This window comes from Mytilus galloprovincialis, chromosome 6, assembly GCF_965363235.1.
Source record: "Mytilus galloprovincialis chromosome 6, xbMytGall1.hap1.1, whole genome shotgun sequence".
NCBI lineage: Eukaryota > Metazoa > Mollusca > Bivalvia > Mytilida > Mytilidae > Mytilus > Mytilus galloprovincialis.
The window spans coordinates 13,785,319-13,810,942 of NC_134843.1; the positions used below are offsets into that span (position 1 = coordinate 13,785,319).

The 25,624-nt window shown below is 32.9% G+C and overlaps 1 protein-coding gene across 1 annotated transcript; it reads right to left on the reverse strand.

Annotated features, from left to right (window-relative positions):
* Positions 1–1,272: 1,272 nt before the first annotated feature.
* On the reverse strand, positions 1,273–25,198 carry LOC143078993 (uncharacterized). The gene is made up of 12 exons (XM_076254082.1): positions 25,103–25,198; positions 24,315–24,394; positions 23,498–23,821; positions 21,013–21,273; positions 20,256–20,555; positions 19,204–19,296; positions 13,640–13,679; positions 8,648–8,683; positions 8,066–8,187; positions 7,490–7,681; positions 7,148–7,258; positions 1,273–6,895 (listed from the first exon to the last, which is right to left on the reverse strand). The coding sequence occupies exons 2-12, from the start codon at positions 24,370–24,372 to the stop codon at positions 5,838–5,840; spliced, it is 2,595 nt and encodes an 864-aa protein (XP_076110197.1). The 5' UTR covers positions 24,373–24,394; positions 25,103–25,198; the 3' UTR covers positions 1,273–5,837.
* Positions 25,199–25,624: the final 426 nt, after the last annotated feature.

Genomic DNA, 25,624 nt, shown 5'->3' on the forward strand with positions numbered 1-25,624 from the left:
TGTTCATTGTTCTTTGCATGTTGTGTCGACTTTTATATTATTTGTGTGTGCGTTTCTCTGTGATGAATACTCTTATGCGTGTTTGTGCTGTATTTATGTCACGTAGTGTTCATTTCAGCGATTTTTTGTTAACTTTATCATCAAGCGGGAGGTTTTGCTATCAATTTAATGAGGTTCAACCAACCATTTTTTCTAAAATGTCCTTGTACCAAGTCAGAAATATTGCAGTTGTTATCAAATAGTTCGTTTCTTGTATGTTAGTATTTCTTTTTGTTGCACTTCAGTGGTCCTGTTGTTTTTATCTCTTATAGTTGATGTGTTTCCCTAGGTTTTAGTTTATAACGCGGATTGGTTGTCTTTCAGTCGATTTATGACTTTTGAACACCAGTATAGTACTGTTGCCTTTATTTATTTGTCTAAAATCATCACATGTCATTGTTTAATGTTTATATAGGTATAGTTAGTTACTTACCGCTTCCCATGATAGGTACAGTACTTTTTATAAAAGCAAAAATGTTCTGTATCGTATACTATTTCATTCTTACTTCTTAAACAACTTTGGACTTTTTATTTAAGATACTCTATCTGATCTGGTTCATGCGCACGAAATCATGTATTGGTCCTGTTCGAAAAGCAATATTAACTCTTTATTTATATCGACAGTGGAACGTTTTCAGTATTGCATATGCTGATTTATCTGTATGAGGGCTGATTTGCTCATATCATTTAATTTATATGAAAGGTGGTATGTGAATACAGCATGGGATCGCAGCCCATTAACACAAACCAAACAAATAAGAACCATACCGTATGCCAAGTCCTATATTCTATAACAACCTAAGACTTAACATTGTAAAGTTGTACTGTCTTCTTTTCCGAGAAATGTCTAATAAACAAGTAAGCAATCCACTAAAGAGAAGAATTGACTAAATTCATATAACGTTTTTACGAGAAAAGTCACGCTGCATACGAAATATACGTCGGCGAATTGTTTGCTGGAAGCAAGCAATTAAAAAAAGTAAACTTCTTCTAAATTTGGACAAATGATAGAATTTTCTTGAGAAAAAAGTTATTTAGTTATAAAAAAAACATATGCATATTTTTTTTTTAATTTGAAGTTTCATATGACTTTAAAAAACTATCAAATTGACTAATTTATTTTTTATGCATATGTCCTTAGAACTTTGTACTACTGGTCCTGAATTGAATGGGTTTTTTTGTATGTGATTTATGATAATGTTGTACTTTTGAATATACTGATAAATATTCCGATTTTGGTTTTATACATTTAACAATGGAAAAATATCATTACAATGTCAAGACTTGCATCAATATTTACAAACAAATAGTAAAATTCTAACGAATGCTAGTAAAATCAAATGATAAAATGTACCGATAACACGACATGTTAACAAAAAAACATTTTAATATAAAATTGACTCTTTTTTCTTATTCATATGTCTTCAGAACTTTGTACTTTTAGTCATTAAATGAATAAGTCTTTGTGTATAAAATATTATCATGTAGGACTTTTCAATTTACTGATAAAAATTCTGACTTTTGTTTTTGTCCTTTTCATAATGGAAAAATACCTTTAAAGTGTTTAGACTAGCGTCAATATTTACAAATATGTAATGTACTATGATACTAAAGCAACTATTATAGAATATCATCTATTTACACTATAAATTGATAGAACTTAATTTCAAAGAAGATGATCTAACATGTACATGATATTTATCTTTGATAAAATTTGACATGAAATTACAAACTGACATTGTCAATATACAATTCTATACATCTATTGTCAATATACAATTCTATACATCTAGTGTCAATATACAATTCTATACATCTAGTATAATAACATACTTACACAAACCAAAAAGACATTTATTTGGGTTTTATCATGTTTTACCTGCGAGGGGGTCCAATTATAAGGGGACCAAGTTTTTTTTCTGTAAGTTGAAAAGGGGTTAAAATTTTGGTTAGAAATTATAAATAAGGGTCAATATGATGAAATATTTGTAAACTTTAGAATTTTAAAGTATATACTGATGAACTGTATTGTTCAAAGTAATAAAGAATTGAAGTATATCCTACCTATCATGTGTGTCAAAGGTCAGTGTTTTGCATCATGTTTAAAAGTTTGGCTTGTATATTTGAGGAGGATCACATATATTGTTTTAAATGGTTTAAAGGGGATACAATAAAAACAGTGATTATGGGGAATTAAGAAAATGTCATGTTTTGTTTCAATAGAACAGTCCCCTCTTTCCCAGATAAAAAATGATAAATCCATAAATAATAACAAATAAAATAATTACAAATGAACTGCTGTGTATACAAAATTAAAAGTGATAGTTTAATTAATTCTTTAAATAGCAAATATAATAAGAAACACGACGGAAAATCTAAAACATTAATGCAATGAAAGACAGAAAATATCATTTATTCACACACAAAACATTTAATTTAGAAAATATCATTTATTCACACACAAAACATTTGATTTTCAAATACTACCGTATTTTGATGTTTGAAAGATAAGAAACTTATTCTAGGACGAAGAACTTAGAGTGCATTTCTTTCTAACAACAAACGAAACAAAGGGTTCAGCGAGCACTTGTTTAGTTCATTTGTTTCTAACATATGCTTGCATAGTTTGCATAAACTTTGACGAACTATGTATGCACTCTCTAAAAATGGGTCTACAGTTTGTAGTTTGTCGTTTGTTAGTACACACGCTACATTTCTTTCCATCTTTAACATTGAATTAATTCATCTATTCATCTATTCATATGTTCCCCAAACAAAGAATGATTCTGATGAAAGAAAAAGCGGTATAATCCTGAATGTCAGAACTCAAAACAACGATCGACAATGTTTAAAATTAAGGTATATTAGGTATACGCCCTCCTTTCTTTCAGTGAGCTATTTTAGATTCATCTGAAAAGGACGAAAAATTGGCAATAAAATTATAAATGCACAGAAGTCCTGTGTGCCTTAATTTTTTTCTACAGAAGCTACTTTCCCGTGTAATGAGTTTGCTTACATTTTTGACTGTTCAAACAGGGTCAGTAAACACTGATTAAACGAAACATTTGTTTCTACTTTTGTAACATGTAATAAACTATAAGAAACGGCACACACCGTTTACAAAACTTTGGTTAGAAAGAAATGCACTACATGTTTATCACAAACGATAGAAACAAACAAACAAATATAATAAAATTGTACACATGGTTAAAATTCATTACGTGTAAAGTTGACAAATTTAATCCCCGATGTTTGTGAGTGCTGAAGACGCAATTAAGTTCAAAATATCGTGAAAGGACCGATTCGATGCGTTTCTGTCTGAATGGTGTGTGTGAATACAGAATATACCTCATAATCTTTTTATTTCCAAGTTCAAATTTCAACAACATAATCTGCATTTCACGGTGCCGTCTTTCTTGTAAATAATTCACCCGCCTTATTGTGCCAATTTTGTCTTTCATCAACGAACATAGACAATTCAAAATTCGATGAATAGATCCAGATTTCTGGACAAGTTGCAGTTATGTTCTAATTTTTTGTAAGGTCGTTTAAACTCAGTAACATTTTTTTACTTTTACCATTTACATTAACCTTGAATTTTAAAACAACAAGAGCAAATATGTTCTTTTTGTTATAATGTTTTTGTAAGGTCGTTTAAACTCTATATTTCCGTAACACTTTTTCATTTAATACTATTTTGATTAACCTTGAAGTTTAAGACAGGAAGAGCAAACATTTCCTTATAAATTATATACAGAATTTATTTGCTTGTTTGATTTTGAATTGTATGTGCGTGTACATGTACCTAGAATAAGAAAATCTATTGTGATTGAAATACAGAACAAATGTCAGTTTGAAATTGACTCAAACATAAGTGCATTTTTATTGTTCCTTTATGGTTTACAGGCTGACGTAAATGCTGATATTCTTTTTGATTAAGTTTTTTGTATTGTATACTGGTCAATATACAATTCTGTACATCTAGTGTCAATATACAATTTTATACATCTAGTATAATAACATAATTAAAACCATAAAGACATTTATTTGGGATTTATCATGTTTTACCTGCGAGGGTGTCCAATTAAAGAGGGACCAAGTATTTTTTTCTGTAAGTTGAAAAGGGGTTCATATTTTTGTTATATCTTATAAATGGGGGTCAATTATAATAAAACATTTGTAAACTTTAGAATTTTAAAGTATATACTGATGAACTGTATTATTCAAAGTAATAAAGAATTGAAGTATATCCTACCTATCATGTGTGTCAAAGGTAAGTGTTTTGCATCATGTTAAAAATTTGGCTTGTGTATTTGAGGAGGATCACATATTTTGTTTTAAATGGTTTAAAAGGGATACAATGAAAATAGTGATTATTGGGAATTAAGAAAATGTTATGTTTTGTTTCAAAATGAACAGTCCCCCCTTTCCCCCCTTTCCCAGATAAAAAATGATAAATCCATAAATAATAACAAATAAAATGAATAATTACTAATGAACTACTGTGTATACAAAATTAAATGTGATAGTTTAATTAATTCTTTAAATAGGAAATATAAGATGAAACACGACGGAAAATCTAAAACATTAATGCAATGAAAGACAGAAAATATCATTTATTCACACACAAAACATTTAATTTAGAAAATATCATTTATTCACACACAAAACATTTAATTTTCAAATACTACCGTATTTTGATGTTTGAAAGATAAGAAACTTATTCTAGGACGAAGAACTTAGAGTGCATTTCTTTCTAACAACAAACGAAACAAACGGTTCAGCGAGCAAATGTTTAGATCATTTGTTTCTAACATACGCTTGCATAGTTTGGATAAACTTTGACAAGCTATACACTCGCTAAAAATGGGTCTACAGTTTGTCGTTCGTCATTTGTTAGTACACACGCTACATTTATTTCCATCTTTAACATTGAATCAATTCATCTATTCATATGTTCCCCAAACAAAGAATGATTCTGATGAAAGGAAAAGCGGTACAATCCTGAATGTCAGAACTCAAATCAACGATCGACAATTACTCAAATTGAGGTATATTATGTATACGCCCTCCTTTCTATCAGTGAGCTTTTTTATATTCATCTGAAAAGGACGAAAAACTGGCAATAAAGTTATAAATGCACAGAAGTCCTGTGTGTCTTAATTTTTTTTTCTACAGAAGCTATTTTCCCGTGTAATGAGTTTATTTACATTTTTGACTGTTCAAACAGGGTTAGTAAACACTGATTAAACGAAACATTTGTTTCTACTTTTGTAACATGTAATAAACTATAACAAACGGCACACAACGTTTAGAAAACTTTGGTTAGAAAGAAAAGCACTACAAGTTTATCACAAACGATAGAAACAACAAACAAATATAATAAAATTTACACGTGGTTAAAATTCATCACGTGTAAAATTGACAGATTTAATCCCCGATGTTTGTGAGTGATGAAGACGCAATTAAGTTAAAATATCGTGAAAGGTCCAATTCGATGCGTTTCTGTCTGAGTGGTGTGTGTAATACAGAATATACGTCATAATCTTTTTATTTCCAAGTTTAAATTTCAACAACATAAGCTGCATTTCACGGTGCCGTCTTTCTTGTAAATAATTCACCCGCCTTATCGGAAACTTTGACACAAACATTAGACATGTATTCAACATTTCGTCTCTCTCGAAAGAATATATCGTTGTGAGAATTGTTGTGGGTTTATTGTCATCTATATATGTATAAATACATAAAAAAAACGTTTATCTATATGTACAACAAACCAATACCATATAAAATAAGGTTTATGCCATATCAAACTGTAATACATTTGAATGCATAATGTTGTTCATTTCTTGTTCGAAGTCTTTATAGTTTGTGTATGTGTCTGGAAGCTCGACCATGTAACTACACGTATGGAAGACGGGTCTTCTTTGAACCCCACCTAGTTCAGAAAATTCCACTTGAATTGTTCTTTTTGGCACACAGCTCTGTCCAGTTATTAGCTGAAGTAGTAACTGTAAATCTTCATCTACTAACTTTTCAATAAATTCTTGAAAGAATTCGTAAACCCTTCGTCGCCGCCTTGTTAAATCTCCAAATGGAATTGCTGGTTTCAGACAGTTCAGGATTTTATCAGCGGAAGGTTTAAGTCTAGCATGCAAAAGATCAATATGATCAATCGTTAGGCGGCACCAAAATCGGTCAAAATGGTCTTCCGGTATACCTTGTCTCATTTTCTCGCACAATGCTCTTGGTTTTACGCAGAGTTCATTACGAGCTATTTTGAGAAGCTGACTTCTAAAAGAATCAGGCCTGAGCATGGAACCCATTTCATATCGAATAAACAATTCTTGCAAATCTCTTACTTGGTTTTCAGAAAGTGTAGAAAAATCATCAATGGCTTCTTTAACCAACTTTCGGTCTTTTGTGTCGAGGTACAACAGGAAGTCTTCCACTAAAGCGTGTTCTTCTATTTCTGTGGTGTTATAAACCATTACCATAAGGACGCTAGTACTTATTTGAATCGGAAGGAAGCCAAGAATGGCTGTACTGTGTGTTAAAATTCTACCCAGCAGAAGAAATTTGTTTTCATTCTCCATGTTAACAAGAGGAAGGTATGGGACATGAACAGAATCACCTTGAAAAAAAGCAGACGAAGCTGCGTTCCAAAATGTTGTAAATACGTCACGACTGACTCCTCCCCAATCTGATCCGCCTTCTCCTATCAATTTTACATGTAACCGGGAACGCACTACATTAGTATCTGTGTAGATATTAAGCATGTCCTCAATAATATGTGATCTACGAACTTGTACTTGGTTCTCAGTGGTACTTACTAATTTACCCAAGTGTTTAAGACCTAAAAGAAAGGACAACATTTCAATGAAATTATTTGGTCTTAAAAAGACAGTATTATTTCCATATATTTATGCAATCCTAACCAATGTTTTCATTACGTATATGTAAGTAGATCTTTTTACAGTATGAATGTTTACTATATGTTTGAAGATTCACATATATGCTGTTTAATATTTTGCCATGATAGAAAATGTAATGGGTTGTTGATCATTTCTGTTATACAATCTTCAATGTTTCCAATCGATACACTTACATGTTTCAAGTTCTATGACTAAGGCTGGTTGATTTACTCCACTAGCAGAATTAGTCGGTATAGATTCATTTAGGATGATTTCATTTGTTCCTGTTGCACCAGATAAAATATCTGAAAAAATAATGATATTCTATCAATCAAATTATCTCCTTATAAGGATATGGATAACAGTCCTTAATTTATTTAGCCTATTTTTCTACCATTTTTTTATTTCTTTTTTTATTTTCATCATTAAATAGCTTTTCTTTAGGAAAACACATGTTTCTCATTTCTTTATATTTGTTTGCTTTTTTTTTTTTTTTATCTTTTCACATTTTTTATGAGTACTTTTTGCTTCATTACCAACATCATTTGTAACCGTTCCCTGGTTATCTGCAGAAAACGTCACCCTTCTCTGTTGTTGTGGGGTCACTGTGGGTGTGTCTTGGACATTGTAGAGGTTAAGGATATTCTGTAAATCGTCTTCAGTTGTACGTCTTGTTCTTCGTACTCTGCCATTTATTTCTAAATCAATGGGTTCGTCGTCGTCGCTGTCTTCAATAAAATAACATAAAGAAATCTTACAAACTAACAATAGATATTTTTTCCTAAAAAAAAATAATCATGTCATGGTATGCAGTAATTAAATTGGTATGGAGATGTCCGATTTCGTCGTTTCCTCTTTTATTTGGGTCAGTTCATTCTTAAGTAGTGAAATACGCAATGATTTTCATTCAATTTGATATCAAATCTGATAGTTTATACATATATCAATTCTTTGAATTTAGGAATCCTTGCATGTCATTTCTTTTCGTAAACTTTAGGGAATTTTTGGTATGACAAAACTTCATAAAGTCGTTACCAACATTCGGCAAATAGAAAATCATAAGATATAAACATTTTTATTATAAAAAGAAATAAAACGAGATGTGAGATTACCTTTCTTGCACCTTGTACAACATTTATCTTGGCAACTCTCATGACAACTCTCCGTAATTTCTTCACAACATTCTAGTAAAACATCACATTTGTCACAACAACAGCTTCGTAAAATATAACATCTGAAATTTAATAATACTTATTAAAATGATTAATTCAATATTGATTCAACATTAATCTTGGCAACTCTCATGACAACTCTCCGTAATTTCTTCACAACATTCTAGTAAAACATCACTCTTGTCACAACAACAGCTTCGTAAAATATAACATCTGAAATTTAATTCTACTGCTTAAAATGAGTAATTCAATATTGAATTTTGATAAAAGGAGAATAGTATTTTTTAGCTTGATTAGATTCTAATTTGAAATAAAATAGAAAGATGAAGTACATTTCATTACAGTATATTCATATATATATTTATGAATGTTCACAAATGATCTCGCTCCATTCGAATTGAGACTTGAGAGAAACATGAATTCTCGATTGATGAATATATTAACATGAGGGTAGAAAGGGATTCAATTTATAAAAAAAGGAAGACGATAAAAACAAAACAATGAATATAGTATATAACTCACGTGCTCTGTCCATGGTATCTTCCTCGTCGGTATATCCTGTAAAACAATTCATTTGTCAATGTCCTTGGTATAGAAAACAATCCTGTCTTATTCTCCTCTACTAAGACATCATCGAATGCGACGATTTTTTTTATCGGAATTGCATTGTCAAACACAACACAGTATAAATGTTGTCAATGCTGAAGTAAGAACGACATACCCTTCCGAAGCATCATTGTTCATTCCATTTTTTCAGTGAGTTAATCTTTTGACATCGTTAATATTTTTCTCAAATGCTTTTATCTCATTCTTCTTTTAACAATGTAGTCGTCTATCCTCCTTCGACATTTATATTTTCATTGATCCTTTGGTTTACAAATATTTTTTTTGTAATAACAAACAAATATGACTGAAAGGACAATGCATGTGCCAATTTACATTCAAAAATTGGGGGTTTTTTTCTTCATTTTTTAACTCTTTGTATATAATATTGTTGATTTGGTTTTTTTCTAATGCCCGCGTCACACTGTCCCGATTTTTACGCCGATGGCAACACGATTATGGAAATTTTCAAAATCGGAACTGATCGTATCCAGATCGGGCTATACGTAGTGCCATCTTTAACCATCGTAGAACCATCGGCCACTTTTTCTAGCCTTCGGGGACAACGTCGGGAAGGGTTCTAAATTTTTTAACATGTTAAAAGATCCCCGAAGGTGCGTCCGATGTTGAGGGTTCGTATTGAGTTCGTATCACCATCCTCACCATCGTAATGTCACCGGGAATGCATCTTTGAACATCGTATTGCATTCGTGTTTCCATCGTTTCCATCAGGCAGTTTTAACATTACGATGTCTACATGAATGAATCACGAGGCTACCCGAAGGTCTTACGATGACGACACGACTTCGTGAAGACCTCGTAATCCCGTCGTGTTGCCATCGAATAAAAGTACGAAGGCGACAAGATGGAAATACGACGACAATAAATCCAGCTAAATGTAAGTTAATTTTCGCACTTAAATACATTTAAAGTGCCATGCGCGATATGCACTGGTCAGTCTAATACGACAGTTAAGAAAGACGTTCACAAAACATGGAGCTCATATCATATGATTCTATGAGAACAAGAAAGGCGACAGCTTTGTTTCTATTTATTCAAATGGAACAATAAGAGCAGCTATTACAGGCTCAGGATTTACTTTTACAAGTAAAATATTATTTTTTGTCAGTTTTTCATATCAAGTAACATAATGAAAATCATAAACGCGCCTCGTACATCAACACTGCAGGTACACGTATATAGGTAAACCAACTTTTTCTTCATTATTCTGATTTTATATGTATCGTCTGAGTTGTTTTCACACGAACGTTTACTCCATAATCATTTTGTTTTCTATATGTCATATTTTGCCGCATTTGTTCCTTTCCCCATCCTTCCTTTTGTCTATATTATTATGATATTCTCCGTGAAAGAGCTCTTTTTGAATAAAAGGGATCAACAAACCCATTACATTACCTTTAAGATAGATCAGTAAAGATGGGCATAATTATGGGTGATTATTCAGACTAGTGCACACATTTTACAGTTCAAACAAGGCAATGCCGAGCGTGGCATCCCCTCGTATGTAACATGTTGGGGACAAATATGGCTTCGGCTTATAATTTAAATGCATCGTAAGCTGTACACGACGTCTTTTAGACATCGTATGGCCATCGCGCCATCATCGTAATCCATCGTGTAGCCTTCGTAATCCATCGTGTAGCCTTCGTGATCCATCGTTTAGGCTTCGTCTGAGATATGAAGCTTAAATACCCGTCTTCGGTTAACCTTCGTATGTCCATCTGTTGCTACCGTATATAATTTTGGCACCATCGTATAGACTTCGTTATTCATCGTACTTGCTTCGGTCACTTTTTGGTATTTTAACGAGATCGGGACCAACTTCGTACGAACTTAAAATTTTCGCATTCGGGTGTCCATCGTATATAGAAATCGGGACAGTGTGACGCGGGCAAAAATCAAAACAAGCTGTCCATGGAATACTTTTTACAAATACTGTTTATTAGGTAATAACATGCATTGTTTGGTGGGTTTAAAGGCATTGTTGAAAGGTCGCTTAAGCTCTTCAATAATGAGCAAAAGCCATACCAAATAGTATGTTATAAGAGGCCCACACATGAAAAATATGAAAAAATTCAAACGACGAATTCTGAAAATCTACCGTGATCTTTAAAACGAATAACAAATATAGCTACCAACAACAACAACAACTAAATACATGACTAATATATAAAAAAAAGAATATGTGGAATGATTGTCAATGAGACAACTGTCCACAAGAGACCAAAATGACACAGACATTAACAACTGTAGGTCACCGTACGGCCTTCAACAATGAGCAAAGCCCATACCACATAGTCAGCTATAAAAGACCCCGATAAGACAATGTAAAACAATTCAAACGAGAAAACTAACGGCCTTAGGCAGCAACCATTTGATTTTCTGGGGGGGCTATGGTTTTTTTTGGAAAAAAAAGTTTGTTTCCAGTTTTTGGAGAAAAAAATAATTTGTTTTTGATTCTGAGAAAAAAAAATTGTTTGTTTCACCCTCAGCTGCCACTATATGTAATGCTAAAATTGAAAGAAAAAAATTGTTTTCGACTTGTCGCGAAAAAAATAGATTGTTTTTCGCCGCAGGCGAAAAAAAAAGTTTGCACAGAAAAAAAAACCATAGCCCCCCCCCAGAAAATCAAATGGTTGCTGCCTTATTTATATAAAAAAAAAATGAACAAAAAAACAAATATGTAACAAATAAAACAAACGACAACCACTGAATTACAGGCTTATTTGTTCTATATGAATGTGCTTGGTCTTCCAGCTGTCTACATACGGTCTTCAATAACAGAGAAGTCCCGAGTCTACACAAGATTCCATTACTTGAAAAGAAACTATCAAAGGTATGCCTTTTACATGTTTTATGATTAATATTTATCAAGTTAACACTTAAACATTAAGACTGGAAAGAAATAAGGTGTGTACAGATCATACCTGTCAACCTGTGCTAATGAAAATGCAGGTCATGACCTGCATTGGAGAATGAAATCTCAGGTCATAACACGTACGAACTTTTTCGAGCTGAAATTCAGTATATAGGGGACATTTTTTTTTAATTTAAATCAAAGTTTCCAAAACATGTTCACTTGATTAAGTAATTTAAATTTCTATTGATCATGTTTTCATTGCTCTTTGAAAAGCCTTTGATAATTTTGTGTGACACTACCTTTGGTTATTGCACTTACATCCCAGCTCCTTTGTTCTAACAGGGGTGATCTGAGCCGGATCACCCCTACCAGATCACCCCAGTTTAAGTTTCTTTGTTATGCATGCTTTGTTCTGTAACATTTTGGCGGGAATGTCAAATCCAGTATAAAACTTATAATTAATTATACCAGAGACATATAATATAATATTATATGTCTCTGATTATACGGAGAAGACTATCTATCAAAATTCACGTAGAAAAATCCAGTGTATATGCTGGGATTCGAACTCAAGACCTTTAGCATATCAAGCCACGACACATACCACTTCACCAGGACGACTGGATACGAACTATCAGAAATTTAACACACTTAAAGGAAGCAAGATATTTTTATAACTGGGGCGAGTTGGCAGACCTTTACTCAGTGGGGTTTAAACCCTTTTCGTTAAATGAATGAGTTGTCAGACTGATTCTTCAATTTGATTTTACACTTTTTAAAAGTTGGGCGAGTCGGTTACAAGAGTGGGGCGATTTCTTCATAACGTGGTGATATAGTGTGGGCCGATTGGCCAGTGGGGCGAGTTGACATTGTTCAGTGATATCTACTCATCGTGTTAGGGGGTCATAAAGGGTATACATCATATAGTAATATATAAAGTATATAATAATGGTTGTGTGGCGTTCTAAACTAGATTTTATGAATTGTAAATGGTTTTTCGTCTAATCTAAAACAGCTGGGATGTAAAATAGTTATCCCATTCGGACTTGGTGTGTCAGTGTAAGATCACCCTCTGGCCTCCGGCCATCGGGATGATCTTACACTGACACACCGCGTCCTTATGGGATAACTATTAATTAATGCTATGTATTTCACCCTCAAGGTGTGAGTGGCTATTTATCCTTTCTGCTCTTTATGCTAAGAATTTCACCCTCAAGCTATGATGTGTGTGGTTATATAGCCTTTGCTCAAACTCTGTTTTAAGTAAAATAAAGTTAAACAGTTAAATTTTTTTTTATCTTTAAATATTTCTGTATTTGCAAAACAGACAAAAACCAATTTTGGTTATGGCAAATAGTTTTCAACTTTTTTTTTTATAATTGTATTAAGGTAAGAATTTAATGAAATGTTATATTTCAATATGTGTTTGAATTATAATTGTTGTAGACTTAATCTTTTTACCCCAAAAAAAAACGTAAATGTAAGGAACAATTTTGAATGGTGACAAAAAAGGGGAAGTAACTCAAGTTGAAAAATGTTTGTTAAAAGAACAGTGAAATTTATTTATTTATTGGTGTTAATTAATAGTGTGTTTGACACCAAAACTGTGAAGTGAAGCCATGCAGTTATAAATGGGTCACTTAATTTGACAGTGTACACAGCTAGCTGTACTTCTGTTGATGGAAGAATTACGAATTTGCCGGTATTTCAAAGGAAAATCAATCTCAAGGCTTTAAGTCCAGGTGAAAACGGGTCATTTTCCGAATTCCCGGGTTATTCAGTGGCCCGGCGGGTGTCCCAGGTGATCCCTCAGAATTGTGAAATTCTCGGGTCATTTGACAGGTATGACAGATTTGATGTGACTTAAAAGCTTACCATGTGATTAAGTCGACTGTTCTATATATTTAACATCTATTTTTTTCCAGTTTTCATTTCGTAATCATGTCATTTCTTTAATGATGTCAATTAAACGAAATAGAATGAGAATTGTGTTTTCTTTATTAATTCTTAAATAATATCAGTATACTCACTTGAAATAAATGTAGTAGCCAAGAATACAGAGAAAAATACCTAAAACAAATAATAAGTTTCAAAACCAATGGTACATTTATTGAGCATTTTCGAAAGGCTTAGTCCTTTCCCATTACAAATTTATATTTGAACAGCTTGAATACATCTGTACAAACTGATCAACGGGTAAATTTTTTTAGCTCATGTCACATGTGTGATTTATGTCAATGGTTAATTGGTGTTTAATGCCACTTTCAGCATTATGTACTATTTTGTAGTAGTCGGTTTTTATTGGTTGAGTGAGAAAATAATGCTTGTAGAGAACCAAGATCCAAGATAGTAAAACTGACAAGCTAGCTATAAGTCAATTAAGATTGTAGTCAAACTGAAAGGCTAAGTGTGTGCTTCGAAATTCACAACCTTTGTGTTGACAGGATAGTGATAGAGAAGTTATTTACTTAAGACCATTCAGCCACTGAAACCAATTGCAATGAAATAGTAACACAACAATGTGGCATAGAAAAACATACAGTCTTTATTTATAACACAAGTTAAATAAAAAAAAGTGCTGAGTTTCCGTTTTCTGACATTAGTTTGCCTCAAACAAATGTTATAAAACGAATAGGTACACAATGTTTATTACCACAAAATACAGATCATGTCGTCACTTTTGACTTATGTTCCTTTATAAATGAAGCAATTACTTAATCTGTTGGTTTAATTCTCTTCCTCTTGTTTGCTTCAACTAAATGTTATAATTATGAAATTTATACACAATGCTTATAATTACAAAAGGGCTTTAATGAAATTAATCCTGCATCTGCAGATCTATATGCGGAAGTTAACTGGTGCATTGTGTTACAGGCAATTAATTGGCGGCCCCAAATCACATTCTCAATTTAATTAAACCATGCTCATTTACAAGAATAGCTTAGTATAGAAAAACCTCCTGTCTGAAATCGCATTCAATATATTTTTTTAAATCAACTTTTAATTAATTTGAACAATTAACTAAATTGAAGAAAGCGAGGGTGTTATGTTTACAATGTATACTGATCAAAAAACTAAATAAATTTGTTTGTGCTTTGCTCGTACAATATTTTTGACTAAGAAAAAAAACCCAGAATTTATATGCCCCACTAACGATAGTAGAGGGGTATTATGTTTTCTGGTCTGTTGGTCCGTTTGTAAGATTGTCCGTCTATCCGTTTTTGGTCAAGGTTAAAAATGTAGTTTTTGATGAAATTGAAGTACAATCAATTTGAAATATAGTTCACATGTTCCCTATGATATGATCTTTCTAATTTTAATGCCAAATTAGATGTTTGATCCCAATTTCACAGTGTGAGTGAGGCATCCATGTACTTATCGGTACATTCTTGTTAGATTTTTATTGTTTAGTTGCTTCATTACTGATGTATTATATCATTTAACCCATTATTGATTTTTTTTAAATTCTTATATTGTTATTGCCCGTCCTTTTTGTGACCTGTAAATGAGAACACACACAATCATGCACATAAAAAAAACTCATATACATTTTTGAAAGTCATTTGATACATATGAATTAATTCAATTGAGTATTTTATTTATTTTTGAAGTAGAATGGAGAATTATCCTTTCCTAGTTGACTAAGCTCTACTGATATGATAGATATGCCGATTCTAACTTGGAGATCTTGATAAGGTTGGGAAATGTATCAAGTAGGTGGTTATTCATGAAACAAATATGTTATAGAAAAAACCATGAAATTAGTCATATGTTGTCGAGACAGCAACCAAACAATTGAACATGATCATATAATCAAAATTAAAAACAATTTGATAGTAATATTTAAATAAATAACGTTAAATGGCCTTAACAATTACTAAGTAGATGTATTCATGTTTAATATTAGTTACATAGTGTGCTAGTGACCTAATACGGTATATATGGGGTCAGTAAATTCCATATGGGGTGAGAGCGAAGCTCGAATCCCCATATGGAATTTACTGACCCCCATATATACCGTATTACGTCACTAGCACACTATGGATCACTATGTAACGAATTTATCTTACCGACTATCTTAACGTGTAAAATTTAGACCAGTGACCTATCAAAATGAGCAATTAGCATTAACATGATTAAGAAACTACTCCATTGATCCTACAAAAACAGATGCCAACAATGACAACTTGTTAGATTTAAATGTGTTTTATGAATTTATCTCAATCTTAATCATCAATTTCTTCGTCTGTTGAAACCTTTAAGATTTTTTCTCAGTACTGTTTTTTTTAAAGGGACGTAACACCACTACTAACCGTGTATGCAAAAAGCCCCGCCTCCCTACTACCTTATATGGAATATAAAGGGACGTAACTCCACTACTAACCGTGTATGAAATAAGCCCCGCCTCCCTACTAACCTAATATCAAATATACACAGTTTCCACGAGGACGCTTTTAACCAATCACATTCCTAGAAATGTATAGGAGGTAAGATAATGTTGTTGAATTATGCTGAAAGTATTTACTACATTGTAGTTCATTTGACTGGGAAAAAAACTGATCAATATTTCAGGTTTTACAAATTTAAAACAGACTAGACAAATTGCAAGATAGCAATTATGGAAGAGTCACAGTTGAAAAAACATAAAAAAATCTATAAAAACAGCTAACAACTACTCATAACATTTTTATTAATCCATTTGATATTTGTTGTCTTGATTTTAAACTACCAGTAAGCTTCAAGCCTCGGTCACACCTTACCGGATAGCACGAACGGACGCCTAACGGATGAAAATTAAAGTTGTCCGTTGACAAAATTGTTATCCGTTGGGAGTCCGTTGATGTACTGACCGAATAAAACGGACGTGTAACGAATGCATAACGGACACACACCAGATATGCAACGTACTAGAAACGGAAACGTACCGGACAGAACAGGCGTCGAACGTACATCCAACGGACGAGTACCGCATAAAACGGACACCTAACGGAAGCGTACCGGATAAAACGGATGAACAAGATATACAGAAAAATCAAAGGCGACAATAATAATACATGTAAATCGCATAAATATTCAAAATGTTTATGTGTAACTAGTTTTGGTTTGTTCTTCAAAATGCCGCCAAAGGGCAGTGTCTGGTCTGAATAAGAGCTGCTTGATTGTGAAGACGTGCCTATACTCTAAGATCGATTATAAATAATAAGAATTCATGAACCTTAAGAAATCTGTCATACCAATAATTGGCATTTATCCGTTTCAGATCCGTTCATCATCCGTTTTATTCGTTACACGTCCGGTAGAAGTCCGTTTCTCATCCATTCAACATCCGTTTTATCCGGTAGAAGTACATTGGTGAATTTATCTTCCAGACCTCCAACGGATGTATAACGGACACGTAACGGATACAAAACGGAAATGAAACGGACGAGTACCGTACAAAACGGACGCCTAACGGACGTTCAACGGACATTTAATGATCCGTTGGACGTCCGTTCAAAGTTTTGAACATGCTCAAAATTTTCCACCGGACAGAACGGATGTGGACGGATAAAACGTACGCTAAACGGACATGCAACGGATATGGACGGACGTCTAACTGATAAGAACGGACGTCTTACGGACATGAACGGATTGAAAAAAAAGTTATCCGTTAGGCGTCCGTTCGAGCTATCTGGTAAGGTGTGACTGAGGCTTTAGATATTTAAATATAGAAACAACCGAACAGCACACACTAATTTCAACAATCTTATTTTTTGGTATTATGTGGGTTTTTTTTCCAGATGTAGAAGTAGAAGAAACGACAGTCAAAAAAAATGAGAGTCATCATTTTAATAAACATTTAGATTGAAATTGAAATAGATCTAATTTTTCTTTATTATATATTTCAAATATGAGCATTGGGATAAACTTTAACGAGACAGCAAGCTAGCAGCACAATCCCAATAGCTATTTGGAGGTCTACTCAAACTTCGTGCAAAAATGTGGTTTTTCAATATACTTAAATTGAAAGTTAGCAACTCTTTGAGGCTTTGGTTTCAGATTTATAGCTTCAGAACTTGTTTATGAATGATTTATTTATTCCACATTTGAAGATGGATATATCAGTATACAAAGAAGGAGATGTGGTATAATTGCCAATATGACAACTGATTTTATATGTTTTGAAATCTCTTCTACTCTTGTCTCGTTATGTTTTTCATCCCACTTCATATTGCCTTCTCTCTGTGTAATTATATTGGTTTCGGTGGTGACTGAGTGATATTATATTAATAAGTCATTTTTCTTTAATTTCTTGTTACTTTGTATGTTTTTATTAAATATTATTCTTTTAAAGAGTCATTGCATTTAAAATGATATGCATTGCTCAGAAGTTTCCTTGGTATGAACTATTGTTATTTTCTGAACTTCAGTTTGTGCTGATATATGATGTTGGGCTACTGCCACAACCTTGTTCATGCTTTTTACTGTCCTGAAACAATCTAATAATTATTCGACAGTGATTCATTATATGTATTAGAAATTACTTAGGTATATTAAAAGGGCAATATGCCAATTATTTAGTCTTATTGCCATATGACCGAAAAGAGCAGATTCCTCCAGAGAAGACAACGCGTTAAAGGTGGAGATAATGCCCTTAAAAAAATCTGCCGTACCGATGACAAAAAATAATGTCATTTCTTTACCAGGCAATAAGTATGCTTCAAATTGATGTACACAAATAATCATCTTCTGTTAGATAAGCGAAAGCTGCAGAGTCACTACTCATGGCCTAGCGAAAGGTTGTCAGTATGAAGTGTAACGGAGTAAAAAGATTTATTACACGGCAGTGAATAACAAGTCCGTTTGATGATATGCGCAGTTATATACCATGGATATTGCACCTAAACACATTTTTTTTTAATAATTTCAATGGGTAACGTATCATGCAATGATGATCTTTCTTTTGATATTCCTTTTAATTGTTACAATATTTATAACGTCAGCGATTATCGGTTCCCCATCAATTTATTGATAAGATTATGTATGTTACAGATAACCACGGATACGTTTCATTCATCGTATCCCCGCTTCTGCCCCTCTTTCTGCAGTTTTGTCATCTCAGACTGTGACAGTTTGCCAAATTATTACTTGTGGTAGACACATCGTTGTTAAACTAATGGCGCCTTTGGAAACGGCCCACTTTTTGTGGAGTTCCTATTGGTCAATCTTACATTTTATATGTTGTGTTTGTCAGGTGATGTTTTTATCGACTGTTTCTTTCGGTGATGATGTTCTCGGTCTTTCATCGACTTATGCTTTTTGATTGCTAAATGGTATTTTACTATCATAGTATACCACGACGTAAAAGTAGTCAGTTTCTTTGATGCAAATGCTTCTAATCGATTTACATATTTTTATTAATTGTTCTGCTTACAGCTAACAATTTGAAAAACACGTAATCTGGTGACGTCACACATTTTTTCAGATGATAGTTTTAGACTAAAACTAAAAATATCAAATACCTCGAAAGGAGAAGTATAACATATCACTTAATGTAGTGGATATAAACATTACAATAAATGCAACACATTTGCTATATGATATGCATACATACTAGAAGATATTCCAGCTATCACATATCCTGCAGTCTGAGCGCTTTTGTCGGTTTTAGAATCCTGTTGTGTAACCACATTTGGTCTGGAAACACCTGTGACATATTAAAGCAACTAATATTATTTAGAATTTGTTTAAAATTTCAGCTACTCACTTCAAATGTGTCGGTGCAACTGATATTGACCTGCTTTACCCAGAGTGGGTACTATCTATGTAGAAAACGTTCTTTCAGGTTTCGCATGTTCATGAGAAAAGTTACATTTGGACTTGATATTCAGATGATTTGATTATACATGATCATACATATATTCAGTGTATTGGATTACACATGCTTTTGGTTTACATGATTAAACATGCCTTCCGTCTATTTAAGTTAAACGTTTTTTCGGCATTCTTGATTAAAACTGTTGTCAGTGTATATTGTATATGACTAAAACGGCAGTCACTGTACCGTTTAAACTTTCTTCTGTGTATCTGATTTAAAAGAGGGGCGAAAGATACCAGAGGGACAGTCAAGCTCATAGATCGAAAATAAACTGACAACACCATGGCTAAAAACAACTAAATAGACAAATTATAGTAAACAATCATACCACATCTTCTTTTTTATAAGACATTACGTAGAAAACTAATGACTAAGCAACACGAACCTCACCAAATCTGGGTTTGATCTCAGGTGCTCCGGAAGGGATTTAATTTGTCTTCAGTTTACCTGATTAAAAATGTTTTCGGTGTACCTCATTAAACATGTTTCAGTGTACCATATTAAACATGTCTTCGGTGTACCTGATAAAACATGTCTTCGGTGCACCGGATAACACTTGTATACAGTGTACCTAATTATATATGTCTGCAATGTAACCGATTAAAATTATATTTGAAGTGTACCTGATTAAACATGACTCCGATGTACCTGGTTAAACTTGTATTCAGTGTCACCTTTTATCTACATTTTACTTATCTAAAAAATCCTTTTTAAGAATATTAAGTGTTTGCTATAGATAATAAGATATGTTATTGTATAATGTTTGTTGTAATTATAATCAAACTTACATTGCTTATGAGGATATGTGAATGCAGATGGAGTCCAATCTCCGGGACTTTCTTTCAGTGCACAGAAAACAGGTCTTGAATATTTTAAATTGCAATCAAAATCCTTAATAATTAGAAAATGCCCATCTGGAATGACTTTGTAACCTGCTGTTGTAGAATACAACCATGATATGTTAAACTGAGGAACATAATATGGTGGTCCAGCAGATAGACTGTTTGTCTGACAGGTAAGGTTGAGTGTCATTATATGTCCAGAAAATTCTGTCGTCAGAGCTAGTATTGATGGTCTTAAAGGTGGTTCTGAAATTTGTTAATAATGATTAGGAATTTATGATGTTGCTATCCCCTGCCACTTACAGTCTGATTGTTACATATAGATGTTTGCGTTAATCTGGTGTTTTCATTATTTTCCTTGTGATTCTCGAAAAAAAATATTATTGGGCTGTCAGAGAGACGTGTATGGTCTTCAGATAATAACTGATTTCATAGCTAAAAATCCGTTTCGTGATGGAAAATTTTAATTATTCTGGACCACAAAGCGAGAATAATTTATTGTCAAGATCTATCAAAGATCATCAACGTATCAAGTTATATTTCTGTATCCAATATTTTTCAATTCTTTACTATGTAATTAAAAGACTGTAGATACGAAACTTGTTTTTATTAAAAGCAAACGGGTAAAATTGATGAATTATCCTTTAAAAAATTAACCGACTGTGTTGCCAATGGGTACCATTGGCCGATATTTTTTACATACCTACGACAACCAGTGTTATAGCATCTCGCATTTTGTTTTGGTCTGATACACAAATATATGTACCATTAGCCTTTTCTGATATATTGAACAAAGTGACACTGACTGTTGTAATGTTACTTTCTATTGAATGTTTTAATTCAGATGTGTTCAGTAATTGTCCATCAGGCATGTAGATCTTGTAGTCTCTGAGACGGATCATCCATGTCAATGTAGTGTTATCATGTAGTTTGGCGAAATGATTGCCACTGTTTCTTGTCACAACTGGAAAGGAAAAAAATGTAAATTTCGAATAGTCCGCTATTTTAACGAAATTATCACCGGTAACACCTCGCGTATAATTTGATACGCAAGATGCACGTTTCGTCAACAAAAGTCTCTTCAGTGACACTCAAATCATGACACTTGTTAGACCCCAGTGTATCAAATAATTCAAAATCTTATAAACAGTATCTTATAAATAATAAATTTACAGCAAAACAAACAAATCAGTATATATTCGTGTCAATACAAAAGTGCTTACTACTGGGCTGATGATAGCCTTCACCATTAGAGGCATCAACTCAGTGGTTGTAAATGATACGAGGCGAAAAGCGCATCTAGCGAACCAAAATGATAATTTGTGTCAAAAACAAGTGCAGAGTTCTGGCAGGTGGTACCTTCGAGAACGAAACGTTGCCCAGCAGGCATCGACCTATTGGTTGTAAATCAATTTCACGGGTGAATATGTCTTACAGTATTGGTTTATGAAATGATTTAAAGGCATTTATTATTAAAATGTTAAAAATCTATAAAATCTTTATAAAATTTAGACTAAAACGGTCTGAGAATTCTAAAATTTAATTTGCGATTTTATCATCATTGTGGTAATGCGAGAGAGGTTGAAATATAAAAACTGACATTTTTTTTTTTTTGGTAGCATTATTTGTATTTAGTTTTTCCTGAAATATCAATAATTATTATTGCATTAGTGTCTACTGGATAGCAGTTGCAATAATACATAAACACAATAACTTCTGAATTTACAGTATATGTATAAAAGAGGAACGAAAGATACCAGAGGGACAGTCAAGCTCATAAATCGAAAGTAAACTGGCAAACAATAGTACACTTGACACAACATAGAAAATCAAAGAATAAGCAACACGAACCCCTCCAAAAAATGAGGGTGATCTCAGGTGCTCCAGAAGGGTAAGCAGATCCAGCTCTACATGTGGCACCCGTCGTGTTGCTAATGCTATAACAAATCCGGTAAATACTAGTAGTCTAATTCGGTAGGTTACATTCATGAAAGGGAAGGAGTTTGTAGTTATGACGTAAGGAACATATCCGATATCATCTGTGAAACGGTTATTTCATAACGGTCAACCAACTCGTGATGGCGTCCGTAAAATTTACGAAGGGATGATTTCAACTTCACCATTTGGAACTCTTAGTTTAACAGTTTCCTTGTGAACAGCAACCTTCTATCAAGAAAAATCATGATAGGAAATACAAGCACGGGAATAGTAAGTAAGTAAGTAAGTAAATTTTATTTAGAGTCGGCATATATATACATAATAACAAAGCAAAACATTAGCTCTGGTGAGCTCTTTAACCGACTATAGCCGGGAATATATCAATTGGGAGATGTATACCCCGTATGCAGGTGCTGCTGGAATGTTGCTACTTAGAAATGGAAAGTTCGCAATTGGAAAGCTGAAATCATCTCTTTTGTCTTAAAGTTTTGTTTTCAACCGACCCTCATTGTCAATTTCTAGATGTAAGTCAAGATATGTCAAGATATGAGGCCGACTAAATTGTATCTGTTGTGTCCTTTATCTCTAGTTCGATTGGATAGATGCATTCAACATAGTCACCAGATTTTGTACTATTTAGTGAGAGAACATCATCTATAAAGCGGAAAGTAAAGTTAAAGTATATTGCTAACTTCTTATCTTTCTTCCTAAGAAGTTCATGTATGAAGTCGGCCTCATAATAATAAAGAAATAAGTCGGCAGGAAGAGGGGCACAACTGTTTCCCATTTGAATACCGATAGTCTGTTGGAAAACACGTCCCCCGAACGTAACAAATATGTTGTCAGTCAAGAAATCAAGCATCTTGGTAATGTCAGATTCAGAGAATTTTTTGTTTGAATCAGGGTGATCCGTTACAAAGTAGGATTTATCCCTCCCTAAGACAATATACTTGTATCTACGTTGGCCATTCTTTTTTATGAAACAAAGCAATACCAACTCTTTCATTTGGAATGTGGAATACTTGTGTAAAGTGTAGAAAAGTCAAATGTTTTAATACTATTGCAAGATGAAAGAGAGTTAGATTGTATGTACTCTAAAAGATCTTTGGAATTTTTTAGTATCCACATCTGATTTATGCCACCTCTAGAATAGGCAGTTTCACAATAACTTTGAAGCCCTGCTTTCATAAAAGTTATGAAACTAAAAAAAATAGTTTGATAAGCGCGATTATTCTATTCAAATTATTTACTTTTGTTTTCTGTAAGATTAAATGAAGATCTTCCACCATAATATTCACATCCCCACAATCCAGTTGAATGACTTGTATTTCTTGTTGAGTTTATCCTGAAGGTTCGGATATGCCCGGATGTTTGACAGTTCCAGCTAATCAATCCTCGACCAGTTGTGACATAACAAGGGTGGTCTATTTTAGCGATGATATTATCCGTCGTATTTTGGAAGAAGAAAACAGAAGAAGTGTAGATATTCTCCGTTTTACAGCATATTGAAAAAAGTTTGTCGGCCACTGGTACTTCACATGGATATACTGATATTTTCGGAATATCGGACAAACCTGGCAGAGAACATAAAATATGTTAATGTTAGACGCCATAATTTTATCAAAATGTTACAAAATTTACATACACATTTCTTAATTCAGATAGTAATACTAGTGATCACTTTGTATTTCAATGTACAGTGCACAATGCTTGAAATGTGTAAATTTTCATCTGTATACTAGTACATATATGATTTCAAAACTGTATGATACTAGGTTGATTATAACATGAATGATGATTTTAAGTTTGATATCTCGTACCTTTAGATAGATATAAGAAGATGTGGTATGAGTGCCAATGAGACCATTCTCCATACAAGTCACAATATGTAAAAAGTAAGACATTATAAGTCAAAATACGGCCTTGGCTCGTACCTTTGTTTGTTTGTTCAATATCTCCTGCTATTTTTTCTAGTTCGATATCTTTATCTTGTTTGTGTTTGTTCAGTTTAGTTATTTATCTTTCTTTCTTTTTGTTCATCTCTTACTAGTTTCAGTTTTTACTTACTTTTGCACCCAGTGAAAATAGTAATTACTAACAAACTGAGTGAGGTTAAGAACATCATTCTGGTTCAAAAATGTTCACATCTGTAATTAAACATTTTTATTAATTAAGTTAATGCTCGGTATTAAGATGCTCTGCATCTAGATATTGGCAAATATAAGGCAGCAACCATTTGATTTTCTGGGGGGGGGGGGGGGGGGGCTATGGTTTTTTTTGGAAAAAAAAGTTTGTTTCCAGTTTTAGGAGAAAAAAATAATTTGTTTTTGATTCTGAGAAAAAAAAATTGTTTGTTTCACCCTCAGCTGCCACTATATGTAATGCTAAAATTGAAAGAAAAAAATTGTTTTCGACTTGTCGCGAAAAAAATAGATTGTTTTTCGCCAAAGGCGAAAAAAAAAGTTTGTACAGAAAAAAAAACCATAGCCCCCCCCCCAGAAAATCAAATGGTTGCTGCCTAATGCTTACCCATATCAAAATGAGTATAGATAATGGCATGAATGAATTAATTCTTAATTATATTCTGTGTTACTGCTCTACGTTTTGGTTGGCTATGAATTATATCGTAAGCATTGTAGAAAATACGTTTTATATTGCCATTAAAAATAAAAGGAGAATGGTTACGTCTGTAGCACAATCGAATGATTGTATTATTTATTTTACACTTTCAAATATCTTTATGTCTAGTAATGAACTACATTAATAAGGGTCTTAATTTAATTTCCTGAATAAAACAAAAGATTTGTGGGCAAGTTACTTTTCTAATATATATATTAATTAATGTAAATACATGCCCTTTGTCAGTAATATTCAGCCATATTGATTTAATAATACTCCAACTAACCCTTTTTGGAATAACCGAGTGCTTTCGGTTTAGATATGTGTTAAACATTTTAATCTATATATAGATGTATAATTTTAAATGTAAATTTCCAACCTAAGTGATAAAGGGCAATCACAGCGTGACAAAAAGATTGTCTTCTTACGTTCCACTAGATATATGATAAGTTGTGTGTCCTTTCATTGAAAAGTAAGATACCGTTATAGCACTGCGTCATTCTCCGAATTAATATGCATGGTTTCCCCAAAAGTTTGCTCTAACTAATAGTTTGATAAAAAAAAAAAAAAACAACAAGTAAACTATTATATTGCATAGATATAGTTTCAATGCTGACCAAGTTGGGTTATTGATATATATTTTTTAATTTGTCAACAGATTCATTACAGCCACAAACTAAATGCATTTGTCTTGTATTGTTAAGATGTCGCAATTAATAGACTAACTACCCTATGCTCTGTATAGAATTTCATATTTT

Bases quoted from the DNA above. Each gene is read 5' to 3' on its own strand.
- LOC143078993 (XM_076254082.1), bottom strand. From the start codon at position 24,372: ATGATGTTCTTAACCTCACTCAGTTTGTTAGTAATTACTATTTTCACT. The intron at 8,684-13,639 runs GTGAGTATACTG...ATTGTTTTACAG, and splicing joins GGCTACTACATTTATTTCAA to GATATACCGACGAGGAAGAT. The intron at 8,188-8,647 runs GTGAGTTATATA...ATTAAATTTCAG, and splicing joins AGATACCATGGACAGAGCAC to ATGTTATATTTTACGAAGCT.